Source organism: Lycorma delicatula, chromosome 4 (genome assembly GCF_047948215.1).
Source record: "Lycorma delicatula isolate Av1 chromosome 4, ASM4794821v1, whole genome shotgun sequence".
In the NCBI taxonomy this organism is placed as follows: domain Eukaryota; kingdom Metazoa; phylum Arthropoda; class Insecta; order Hemiptera; family Fulgoridae; genus Lycorma; species Lycorma delicatula.
The window spans coordinates 177,838,961-177,852,824 of NC_134458.1; the positions used below are offsets into that span (position 1 = coordinate 177,838,961).

The following is a 13,864-nucleotide window of genomic DNA, read 5'->3' on the forward strand; positions in this document are numbered from 1 at the left end:
TTTCATGTAAATGCTTGGTCACATGTGGCTTATCACGCTCAAGATCTCATTGCATCATTTGGCTGGGAACAAGTTGATCATCTACCATATAGTCCTGATGATCTGGTGCCCAGTGACTACTACTACTTGCATTTAAAGCAAGCAGCTTTAAATGCAAGTTTTCTACTTGTTCTTGCATTTAAAGCAGCAGCTTGGTGGTCAGCACTATGACAATGATGTCAAAACAGCTATTCAGGAATGTCTATCTTCTGAGGCAGCAGATTTCTATGAAGCTGCTGGATTACAGAAGCTGATCACATGGTACAAGTGCCTTAATGTAGGTGGAAATTAATTCAGGTTTTCAGGTGAATATAGATAAAAAAAATTGCTTATTACTTTTTATATCAAAATAGTACTAACTTAAAAAACATGCCTTGTACGTATTTCCTCCCAGTATGTAACAATTTTTTTGCATGCCATCAATGAAAAATTCAAGTGTCTATTCTTGATCCATGACTGTACTGTTTACTTCATCATGTGTTGAATTGACTAAGGCTGGCAATTTGAATTTTTTTCACCTGAGGTATAATTTGTGTTAATGTTACATGCTCTGCTTTTTTTTAAGGTTACCATAGTGCAACTAACTTTGAATCATCTGTCATAATATTTAAAAAGGATTTGTTCTCTTTTTCATGAAACCCAATTCAAAATTGTTTTGTTATCCTCCAACATACACATTTACACGTTAAACCCAATTCTTATTGAGATCAAGTTAATAACATGACTAACTTTCATTTTTTAGCCTGTTTCTTATGATGTATCTGTCAGAATGCAATGGTATTACTTAATCTCTTCATCAACTTGCATTTTAATTTTTTGAATCTGTTCAAGAAAATTCATTACTCATTTCAATTACTCAGTTCAAGAAAAATTATTACTCATTAATTCACTTTGCTACAGTTTTGTCAATTTTAATAAACATCTGCAGCTACTCTGATAAATGGATTATATTTTCTCACAACCCACTTAATTTCCTCTTTCTTGATTTCTTGTTTCCCATTATTAGTTAAGAGGATTCTGATCTGACTTTCTATGCCTTCCATGCTGAGACTGCCATGATCTAAAAGAACTAGTAGCGCATCCTTAATATTTGATTGTAGGCTGGACTGACTGGGGACTGTTTCATTCCAGTAGCTACAAACAAGCCTAATGATTGAAGTGCCTTTCAGGTGAAACCAGGCATCCTAATCACCCCCCCCAAAAAAAAAAAAAAACTTGTGAGTAATGATGAATTTCAATAGGAGTAATATTATCAAAACTTTCAGTAAAGGTCAATCACTGCATTTTTAATTTAATTGACAGTGACAGTATTTAACATTCCACTTCAAAACATACTGATCAAAAACATCTATAGTAACAAAACATGCTATGACATGATTTCAATTGCAGGATATAGAGATGACATCAATACTTTTAATTTTTTTTTGAAATAGGAGGGCTAATGTCTCTTGACATCATTAGGAATTTTGACAAAGGCACACTATGGTCTTTACATTAGTGCAAAAATTAGTTTTCTACCTTCTTTTCTCAGCCTCCTGTATTCTCTACTTTACTCTGGAGATACGTTTTGCTATAAAATCACTTTTTTCCATTGCTCATTTTAATTCTTCCATTGATATGTATTCTGATCAGTATGTAATTTGCGTACATTACAGGTCTTGTGCTTGCTGTTAACTATTTCATCGTTGGCTTACTAATTGTAATATAAGCATACATTGTGGTAAGCTTCATCTTACATTTTATTCCCCAGTTAGTACGTTATAACTATAGGACAATGACACTTCTCTAATGGTTTCTAGATATTTTATAATAGTGGATAAATCAAACTAGCCTTCAAATGTTCAGACTAGCCCCTACAGTTTCAATGGTATTAAGTATTTAATGTTTAAATATTACTAAAACATTTTATGGATTTTTGGATTTTGTTTTATAAAAATTGTATGTCTTTTGTATTCTTTTTTTAATATAATATGAAACAAATTGAAAAAGTTGGCTTACAGTCTGATTTAGTTGTGGTGTGCATTTCCTTTATTTTCAAGTCAAGAAATATAGGCCAGTGAGAAATATGCTGCAACGATCAATAAGTTATAACCAATTAAAAATTAACAGATGTAAATCTGTTATTTTGTTGGTGTTTGATTGGGATATAGTTGAGAATTAGGTGTATTTATTCCAAGCCTTATTTTTTTGTGATGCAGGTTTTATGAAAATTGATTGAGTAATTAATAATCATTTAGTTAATTTATTGTAGTTTAAAAATAAATTATAATTTCAATTTTAAATTTTATGTTTGAAATTATTAGTATGGTGTTGGGCTACTTTTTGTATATTTCATTCATCCACCTGGTTTTTTTTGTATAGTTCTTTATTTGGTTGAAGTTAAATTTTATTAATATTTTGTATCTCATATAATGAGTCAGTATTTTTTTTATTACATAATAACATTTTTTTATTATTTTATTGTTTAAAAATAAATAATTTTGCTTTTTTGTCTGTTCCTTAAAATTCTTATGCTGACTATCAAAATTTCCCCTAAATTCCATACCTTTATAAATGTTTAATATCTTTTCAGATTTCAGTTTGTTTCTAAAGCCTTCTTTCCAGTTAATTTTGCTTTAAAAAAATTTATCTGAAAATGAAAAACTGAACAGTTAACTCATGGAGTTATGCAGTTCAGTATAGACTGATTGTGAGTTACACTTAAAATGTTATCATTCTCTGACACACTGACAAATTCTATAATTATGAACATTTATTATTTTTTTTTTTTCAGATTTTATTAATCCCTTGTATTTATAGATCATGTTCATGATGTACTGAAAATACTTGATAGAACTACTTAATAATTATATAGGCCTTTGCAGTTTTTTGTTTATATATACATCATGGTCAATAAGAATAACACTGATAAACATAATTTTTGTTTCCTAACATGCGTTACATGATTCTAATTTGTTTTTTTATGCTGAAAACGAATATGAACTCAGAATCTTACTGTCACCCACCATTTTTGAAAAATTTTTTAATTTTAATTAAAGGATTTTTTTTTCATTTTTGAATGTATAGTTAGCATTTTAAGCTTTTGTATTGTATTCTGTTAGCTCATTTTTTATTGTTTTAATTTTGTTAACGTAATTTGTAAGCTAAAAATTAAAAGTAATAAACAAAGAATTAAATCATATCATAGTCACATATTATGACATCATATCTAATACTGAAGAGTGAGCCTTCTTGGACAAGAATAATCATGTCTGTGCAGGTCAAAATATGTAGCTGAAAACACAGCTGCATTGTTTGTATTAAGCACTGGATTTAGAAATGAATTAACTTTGTTCAGTCTTATTGCTGTCTTAAGTTTGTTATCAGTGCAGTGTCATAATGCCTCGAAACTGTGTAAATGATGTGGATGCCTTTTGTTATGTATGTGGTGAATTTAGTGTAGATCAAATAGAAAAAAACATTACACCTTTAATTAAAAAAGCATATCATTTGTTCTTTGAGTGTAAAATTACCTATTTTAATAGGATAAGATGTGGGGTCCTCATATAGTATGCACTAATTGTTCTGTTTATTTAAGAGGATGGCTGTAAGGTACATGGAAGGCTTTGCCATTTGGTATACCTATGGTTTGGCATGAACCAAAGGATCATGTAATGATAGTTGTTGATTTTGTTTAACACATGTGTCTGGAATTTCTAAAAAATCTAAACATACTGTAAAATATCCTTCACTGCAATCTGCAATCAGGCCTGTGCCTCACAGTGAAATTATTCTCGTTCCTGAGCCACCTGTGAATGTATGTTTCAAAAGCAGTGATGAAGAATCAGGCAATACTGAAGAAGACAATAATGATTTTGATTTTTAACTATCTTCCAATAAGCCACATCTTATATCACAAGGTGAATTAAATAACTTTGTTAGGAATTTAAAATTTATAAAAAAATCAAGCTGAACTGTTAGTATCAAGACTGCAAGGTTGGAATTTACTTAAAAAAAAAAAACACAAAAAATTTTGGGCTTTCGAAGCTGACAAAAAGAACTTTCTCAGTACATTATTGATGAAAATAATTTGGTTTATTGCACAAATATTGATGAGCTTATGACACTAATATTGATGAGCACTTGACAAGTTCATAAACCTGAGGACTGGCGCCTTTTCATAGATTTGTCCAAGTATAGTCTAAAAGTGGTTCTACTATACAATGGTAACAAATATCCTTCGATACCAATCACTTATGGTACTAATTTGAAAGAGACATATAATGTGATGAAAAATGTTCTTGAAAAAATAAATTATAAAAAACATAGCTGGAACATATGTGGTGATTTGAAAGTTATAGCTATTTTGTTAGGGATGCATATCGGCTATACTAAGTACATGTGTTTTCTTTGCGAATGGGACGACCAAGCTAGGGATAAAAATTATGTTCCCAAAGAGTTGAAGAAATAAGACAACTTAACTGCATATGGGAAAAGTATTACTCATGATCCTTTAGTTGAACCCAAAAAATATCTTTACTCTCTCACCACATCAAGCTAGGACTAATGAAAAATTTTGTAAAAGCAGTGAAGAAGGATAGTCCTGGATTTTTGTACATCAGGCAGAAATTTTCGAATGTAATTGAAGGAAACATTTAAAGAAGGAATATTTGTTGGTCCTCAAATAAGAGAGTTGGTTAAAGATGATGTATTTAACTCAATGTTAAATAATGTAGAAAGTGCAGCTTGGTCTTCATTTAACATTATTAATCAACTTCTTACTTCATACAGAGGTATGGGATGTAATATGTCTTTGAGAATACATTTCCTCCACTCACATCTAGATTTTTTCCCAGACAACCTTGGAAATGTAAGTGACAAACACAATGAACATTTCCATCAAGGCATTTCGATGATGGAAAGCCACTATAAAGGGAAATTGAATACTATCATGCTAGCCGATTACTGTTGGAGATTAATTTGGGATGTGCCTGAAGCTATTTATAAAAGAAAAGTATTAGTGAAATCATTCTAATACAGGTATGGCCGTGAAAATTATAAATTTTACAGATTTTAACTATATTTTCCCTTAATTTTTTTTGAAGCGTAATTTATTTAAAACTAAGGATGATAGAAAAAATGTATTTTCAAATCTGTAATGTATGCAATAAAGCAATTCAAGAAGTGGTATCACACTTAGAGAAACATTACATTTTTTTTTTGTCTATCAGTGTAATTAGAATATTTTATAAAAGTAAATTTTAAACACATAATAATAAAAAAATATTTATTTTGAATGTATAAAAATTAAGAAAATAACTTTTCTACACATTTACAATTTAATTAAACACTTACCATAACAAATCACTAGCTTTTCTGTGCAATCATAATTGAAATGAGCAAGTCAGTGACAGGTTTTTTCACCCTGTGAATTTATTATCTGTCATTAGCGAACCATATAAATTTCATTTTTATCCTCCCTTAATAAAAATTTTATTTTATCCTCTCATCATCAAACATTATTATGCACCATTTCCTCACAGTACATTCATTGATAACCTCATCCCTTCTCTTATTTTCATTTATTTCTACTGGGCATATTTTTCTTGCTTTTAAAAAGTTGGAGATCAGATCAATTTTCATAAGTGGCAATATTTTGTATTTATTTTTTTTTGCATATTTTAAATAGAAAGAAAACCAGTAATGATGTACTTAGTTATTAAAACTTTGTTCACATTGGGATGATAACAATGAAAACCTTCATACAACCTCATATTAATGGTTTGGCAATTGTAACTCCACTAATGAAGGAACTGCATGCTAACTTATAAATTTGAAAGATTACTTCTTGTGTTTAAAAGTAATTCATATTAGTTTTTTATCATGTGATTAATATACAATTAAACTATATACGCGATTAGTATAATAATTTTGTATTATGAAATTGGTGATTTATGTTTACAGCTACAAGGATATAAAATGGTTTTGTTTAGTTATAACTGTAATATACTAATATGAAGTCTATTGACCTGCCTGCATCTTTTTGTTTCCCCTCTCCAGATAACTGGGATAAAATGAAGTGCTTTTGTATAGGACAAATCTGTTTGGCAATTTTTTTTTAATCACGCTTCAAATTTGCTGTTGCATAAAAAATTTTAGCTTTCAGTTGATTGCAGTGCCTTTTCATCATATCACAGAAGAAGGTATCAGATTCATTAAAAATAAAATTTCCTTTCTAGGAAACAATTTTTCAGATTTTATAGATATTATATTAAATTGATTGCAATATGGTCATGTAAGAATGCCTTACAAAGTTGTAAAGAATATCTTGTTAAACTCCAAAATGAGTTTGCATTCCTTGTTGCAGAAATGTTTTTAATTTTATTTTGATGATTTACACTCTTGGAATGAATTTTAAGAAAAACTTTTAAGGCCTAAAGAAAGTCATATTTTAAAACAACTATGTAGAAAACATTTGGGGAACTGAGACTCAGTAGTAGATATCATACTCAGGTTATCTCAAATAACCAAACAAAATTCCCGTGTTGAGAGTCAGTGAGTATATATGCATTATTTTATGACAGAAAGAATATATATTTGTTGTTACTATATTTGCCCCACTCTGTCTTCTGGCTTTGCACATACAAAGTATCTGAGGTACAAATATCACTATTCTATTTGCTTTCTCTGTGATTAATAATCTCTGCTATGAACAGAATAGTTATTTTGAGTGTCATCTGCATTTAATTGGCCTTGCCATACTGAAGTATAATAGTTTAATATTAATAATGTAATAGTTATATTCAGTTTAATGATGAAGGCAAGGCAAAAAGTAAACTGTTTCATTCTCCACATTCCATGTAAGCCAGACATAGTGATTTTTTGTTCACTTTTAGTGTTCCTCATACTTGTATTGATTCTCCTAAAGCCAGTTTTGATTTGCCACCTAACATATCACCAGAACAAAGCTGGATAATTGAAATTGTATTACTCTTTAAAGATTACGAAATTCAGTTGACACATAGGTGCAAATGGATTATTGAGTTGGCTTTTTAGTATCTAAACATCCTATCACAGTATACTATCCCCTCTGTTGTACTGTTAGCAATGTCTACACTACTTCTGACACCTCACTTATAACTACTGTGTATCTATGTATTTATGCATTCTAAACTCTGACAAGTAATAAATATATACATAACTGAGTCCATAGCAAAAATGCCTATTATGTGTATTGCATTTTAATCACAATTTCATTATAATTTGAAGAAAATATTAACAAGTATTGATAATATTTCTGTTAAATTTATTATATATATTGGTACAAGTTAGTAGTTTGTTTTTAACCTCATCCCAGTTAATACCTACTTTTCTAATTTTATTTTACTTAATACGATAGCTGATAAACCAGAACAACCAACTACAGTTAAATTTAAGGAAAATTCTGAGGAAACATCAGTAAAACAGGAAAAACTAAAAAGAAATCTTAGTTTGTCACTGAATACTGCAGCTTCAACTGAATTTGGTATTAACAATTTAATAACTGCATGCAAATTACATGTGTGCATGAATTTATTAATTTTGCACTATTTGCATGAAAATGTTTGAATGATTTAGCCATGGTATTTTAAAAATTAATATATTTCATTTATATAATATTCAAATATTTTTAAGTATATTATACAGAATATTGTAGTTCAAATAATTTTATATTTATGTATGTATTTTTCTATGTTATATTGATTGCTAGATTTTATTTTGTATCTGCTTTAATATTAAAACAGTCAAATAAGCGATGGTTGATAATGATTTTGTAGCATGTAAAGTTTGTTTAATAGTTTTGAATTATTTTTCTTTGAATAGTGGTTGTTATAATTTGAAAATAATCTTAATGGCTAGATTATTATGCTTAATTTTTGTTGTCATTGTTATTTCATGTGGTTGTCTTTCTTTATAAAAAGTTTCCTATTTTAATGTCAAACAGGATTCAACTGTACAGCTGAAGTTATAATTTAATACTGTCAGTTCCTTGATTCTGTATCACAGTTTTTCTGTTGTTAGGCAGAATTAAAAAGCCATCTGATTTGATAATCTAGTTATGTAACAAACTTTAGGTATAATAAATACATGAAAAGAGATGAAGCTGGCTGGATGAAGCTGCTGAACTGAGATCTGAAGAATCTCAGTTCAGCAGACCTGCACTAAGTTTCCAGAAACTTTTACAATCATCATACAAATTAATTAATATATTATCATGTAAATCAGGACTTTAGTTCTAGTTATTTTTGTTGAAATACTGATTGATGTATTTTATCAGAATACATCCTAGCAGCAGAAAAATTTAATAAATATTTTAAAATACTAATTTAATTTTCATGATATTTTCTTTTTCTGTTGTGACGATTTTGTTCAATATGTTACTACTTTTTATCAGACAACACATAATCTTAAACAATAATCTTTTTGTGAATTTATATTTTAATATGTTAAAAACATAATTTATGAATGATAGACGTAAAAAACTTAAATTAAAAAAAATAATACACTTGTAAGTAATTCTTGTTAGTAATTTATATGAGTAGAAAGAAGGCATGGTAAAGGAACTGGTTGATATTTGTGAAAGAATTATCCTATTTATTAATTTTGGTGGTCTGATTTTAAAAATCGATTGTGAGGGATTATTATATGTAAACATTAGGTAATAGGTTACACATTATATGTGTTAAATTTTAGGTTAGTACATCTTAATGCCAGTTAGTCAAGACTAATATGTAGTCTCTTTAAGAGTGAAACTGAAATCATATATAGTAAAGGGTTCTTGAAGCTTAGCATTGTGTAAACTGAACCTGCTCCAGCTGATATTCTATTACACATTTAGTGTAATATACAGTTCGCTACGGAGTCGTCTATATATTTATACATTATGTAAAATTAGCACTACTAATATTTATTATTATTATCATCATTATTATTTCATTCATGTTAATATTAATTTTAATCATGTTGAGGATTGATACTAAATAATATTATATAATTAATCCATTTTTAATTGATAATGTACAGATATACCTGATGAAAGATTTTTTTTATTTCTCAGTTAATATTATGCTGATCCAGTGATGAATTTAATGAAGTGTAATTAACTGAAGTTATACAAGTGTTAAAATTAAAAATCTTAAAAACCCATGAAGCCCTTTTGAAGAAACATATCTACTGTAGTGCCCCCTGGTGGCTTATAATTGTAAAACTAAATCTAAGAACCTGCTTGAGGTGATACCTATGTAATATAATGAGGTGATACCTATGCATGCAAAAAACCACATCAAAATTGGTCCAATTGTTTAGAGAAACATATCTACTGCAACGCCCCCTGTTGGCCTATAACTAAAACATGTTTAAGAACCTGCTTTGAAGAAATACCTATGTAATGCAAAAAACCGTATCAAAATCGGTCCTATGATTTTTGAGGAAAATGGTGACACACACACACACACACTCAACCTCTTCTTACCCCAAACGCATATACCGTCTCTGTTCCTTCATGGGTAATAAATTGTTTTATAAATTTTTAGAAAAATAAAACGCTAAGTTACTGCACATTTTTCAGAAATTTAAATACTACATAAACTTTACAAAAATAAAATAAACACAACACTTTAGAAACTAAAGTGGTTGAACAACATCATCTACATCGCTAAAATTTGAATTTCCCATGTCATCACTTTCACTACCACTATCATCTTCCAAAAAAATATGAAAAGATTCTATAATGTCAATTATGTGCTCCTGTGTAATATATTCATCTTCATTTTTTTTATACTTTTTCACAGTAAGGTTTCCAATGCAATACATCCATTTTTGGCATTTCATTGAACATTGTTAATGTCAAAAGTGATATTATGGCTTCCAATGTATCTTACTTTGGACCAGACCATTTCAGTGGGGTTTAAGTCTGGGTGGTACTGGGGTAGTTTAACACTTCATATAATTTTTTCTTGGTAAGTTTTTAGAATATTATACATTTTGTATTTTTCTTTGTTCCTTTTAAGTGTGTAGTTAAGGTTGGAATGCAATAATTTCATAACCAGTCCTGCATTTCTTGTTTTCTTGTATTGGATGTGGGTAAATTTTTGCAGTGTTCTGTAATAGGATGTGTTGTCTAAAATTATTATGGAATTTTCAGGAAGATTTTTCATTAATTTTTCTACAGCTCATTTTAAGTAATTATTCGCATTCATTGTCTTGGTAGTTGTCAGTTGTTTCATGTGCTTGCTTTCCAGGTTAATGTGTCTGGAATAAATCCCATTTTACTTCCACCATATATAATAATCAGTCTACTGCCTTTAAAAATTGGAGTTAGTAGTACTCCCCTTGAAGCATTCTTCCATGATTTCATTGAGGTATAACTTGACAAAACATATGTTTCTTACAGTTATACAGTTTTCAGTTTTTTCCCGTTTGAAACCCAATTGTTGTAATACTCTTCTTAGGTTTCTTTTACTTCCTGAGAATCCTGTTGAAACCTTCAGATGTACCAGCAATTTTTGAATGGTTGGCAACTGTTTTTCTTTGAGATGAAATTCATTTATGGTCCTTCTCACTATGCACTTGTCGAAATCATTTAGGCCTGGCACTGGTTTGTCACAAATTTTATATTTTCTTGGTGTACTGAAAGAAGTAGAAGCCTCTGATAGGTTTTCTTTTAATTTTTTTAATAACTCTTTTTTTCTATTTACCCTTTGAACTTTCAATCCTGATATTTTATATGTAGTTGCTGTTATTTCTTCATATTTTTGAATTGGAATCATATGCTTGTTATCATTTCCAACTTTCCAAATTTAGTTGCTTCTTCTTTCATGAATTCGTACACATTATTGATTAACTCATGAGCTTGCTGATTTAATTTTCTGTGAGTCACAGTGGATTTAAGTTCATTCATTCTGCTTGCAACTTCAGATCAAATAAAAATTTGACCTATACTATATACACACTACTATAAATAAAAAAGCAAAATGTAGCATTGGCGAAATGCACTCAACAGATGAACAAAATAACTGAACATTATTATTACTCAAAAAGCTTTCAACTTTGATGTATTCTATAAATAGAATAAATATAATATTTGAATTTATTTTGTATATAATGCTTGCTATCAATGCATGTGTTTACTGTTAGTCAGTTAAATAGAATGATTCATTTATTGCAATAACATACTTACATCCCAACCCCGTAGGGAGAAGACACCTACCTTGTGACGTTACTGGTTGCCACACCACCCCCTCCATTCCAAGCCCTGAGGGGCTTTACTGGAGGTCGTCTTTAGACCCTCTAACTGATTACATCTCACAGTAATCAGCCAGGCCTCAGTCAGGATGCCACCGATGTAAATGCCTCGGCAGACATTTGCATCAGTAAAATATAAATCAAATTGTGCCTTCACATAGGCCTCAAATGGACATCTTCACATCCAACTTAACATGATTCCCTCAAACTAACTGACCGAAACCTCGGAAGTGCAAACCCTGTGCCTAGTAAAACTTATACTTAAAAAATTGTTTCATTTAAAAGGAAGTGTTGACTTTACATTTCTTAATTTTGTCAACATATACATCATTTGTAACTTTTAATTGCTAGGCCATAAATTATCATAATTACATTTATAAATACTTTTAACATTTTCAAACTATAATTAAAAGTGCAGTAATTCAGGATAATTTTATTTTAATTGAAATTAATATTATAAAATAAATTATTAAATTATACTTAATATCAATTTGGGATAACAATTTCTTGGTTAAGTAAATGTACTTTTAATAGAAATTTTAAAATAATTGAATTGAATCATGAACAGATTTAGTTTTGCATTTTCTAAACAGTACGAGAAATGTTCTTAGAATCATTGAAATACAGCATATTAGCTGCTTGACTACAAGCTTCAGATTTCATGTCCGCTACTGTACAAAGCTTTCTCATCATTAAATTTTATTACTTTTCCTGATACATGTAATTAGTTTTTATTTGCTGTAAAAGAACTGCTAAATGCTGTAATTTTATAGATAATAATAACAGCTTATCAAAACTGACTCAGCTGTAGTTTTTTACCTAAGAAAGTAAAGAATTTAAGAAATTTTTTAATACTTCTGAAATTGTTTGGTCAGTATAAAATATGATAGTGATAACAGTTTTATTTAAAAGCATGTCATCATGATATGGAATTTTCTCCTTCTTTCGTAACATTCGTAACTATATAAAACAACTAACTACTAGTTTTACTACTGGTTATCGTGTTTTGTTTATCAGCTTTTGTTGATGTCATTTGATGCTGCAAGATCCTAATTTTATTCTACCATATAAGAGTAACATGTAGGATATATCCATCCTGTGTTAAATATATATTTTCTTTAATTCTCAAGCAGCTGTTAGCTTTATTTTATAATAAGCAGGTCCAAGAAGGGAAGGGGGATTGTGTTCACTTACATTATCTAGCAGGCAGTTTTTTTATTGAAGCTTAATGGAAGAGTGATCTTGTGGAGTTGTTCAAGCAGTCTATTTCCTATCCTATTATTCTGAGGTTGTACAGAAAGCTAAACTAGTAATTAAAGTGCCTAGTGGATAAAGTCTGGCCTTCTACTTTTATAGACGATCCCGTTAGTCAATAGAAAATTTTTATCATTTTGAATACATTTTTATGTGTGCTTAACTGAAAAGAAAGCCTTCACTAATCTGTACCATAATAAAAAGTGACAAAAAAGGAATGGATGGAAAGAAAATGTTAACAATATATTTGTTTACATTCAAAGAATAAACTATTGTAAACAGTTATTGAAATAAGTTTGAAAGTAGAAAATACTCAGAACTGTTTGCAAAATTCTATTTGCAAAAAATGAATAACACTATGTATTTGCGACTGGCCAGCGCCACAGCAATCACCTCCATGTTCCCCACATACTACTCGAGCATTTCAGAACAAAATGGCAATTGACTGTATGTACACTATGTATTTGTCACACACAATGAGACAAATATTTAATTTAGCTAATGTCTACTGTGCATGCTATGTTGCTATGAAAACTAGTTTGTAATTGCCGACTGGAGGTTAGTTTACAAATAGCCTGTGTAACAAATCTAATAGTATGAAGTGGTAGAGCAATTAGTATCTTGTAAAAACATATAGTAAATTTAATTTAGAAGGTTACTTACTGCCCTTTTCCATTTTGGAGTAGATTGGGTGTAAATAGTTATTATTCATAGGTATTACTAAAAGATATATATATATATTGTTGCCAAATGGCTTCGATGGCATGTGACACTTACTAACCTTATGGTGGCCCTGAAAAGGGCCGTCTTTGTCTTCGATTAGCTTTGACAGCTCGTTGTAATTGCTAACCTTAGGGTAGCCCTGAGAAGGGTTTTTGTCGTCAAACAGCTTCGACAGTTCATAATCCATAATCTTGTGGTGGCCCTGAAAAGGGCCATTTTTTGCATTAGCTCTGAGAAGAGCTGTTGGGCCTGGAAGCTGGTCTCCGTCAAAGTCTGGGAGTTTCGGCTCATCCATTGAAATCCGACCGGGCTTTCCCTCAGCGGCAGTTGGTTTCCCAATACAGCGTGGCAGTGGTGGCTTCCAGAGCCCCGCAGTGTCGGGTCGGCGTCGGTCGTCGTTCGCAGGCGCGGCCAAGGCGGTTCTCCCCAAGCGATCCCACGCTGGGCTGGCTACTGCTGCCAAGTTCGCCGGCCAGGGCGATTGAAGCCCGGTGAGCTGGAGCGGAAGGTAGCATCCGCGTCCAGTGACTCACTTGTCGGGCCGGCCAGGCCTGCTGCTCCGGTGGGGATGTTGGCATCTGCTGGG

General features: G+C 30.5%; 1 protein-coding gene across 4 annotated transcripts in view; it reads left to right on the forward strand.

Annotated features, from left to right (window-relative positions):
* Nucleotides 1-13,864, forward strand: part of HPS4 (Hermansky-Pudlak syndrome 4 protein) — a 122,852-nt gene that overhangs the window by 81,429 nt on the left and 27,559 nt on the right. For 3 of the 4 annotated variants that reach the window (XM_075364760.1, XM_075364762.1, XM_075364763.1), the window contains one exon: nucleotides 7,418-7,543. The exons of the other annotated variant lie outside the window; for it this stretch is intronic. In XM_075364760.1, the coding sequence (XP_075220875.1) occupies nucleotides 7,418-7,543 (126 nt within the window). The remainder of the gene's footprint in view (nucleotides 1-7,417; nucleotides 7,544-13,864) is intronic. 4 annotated transcript variants of the gene reach the window in all.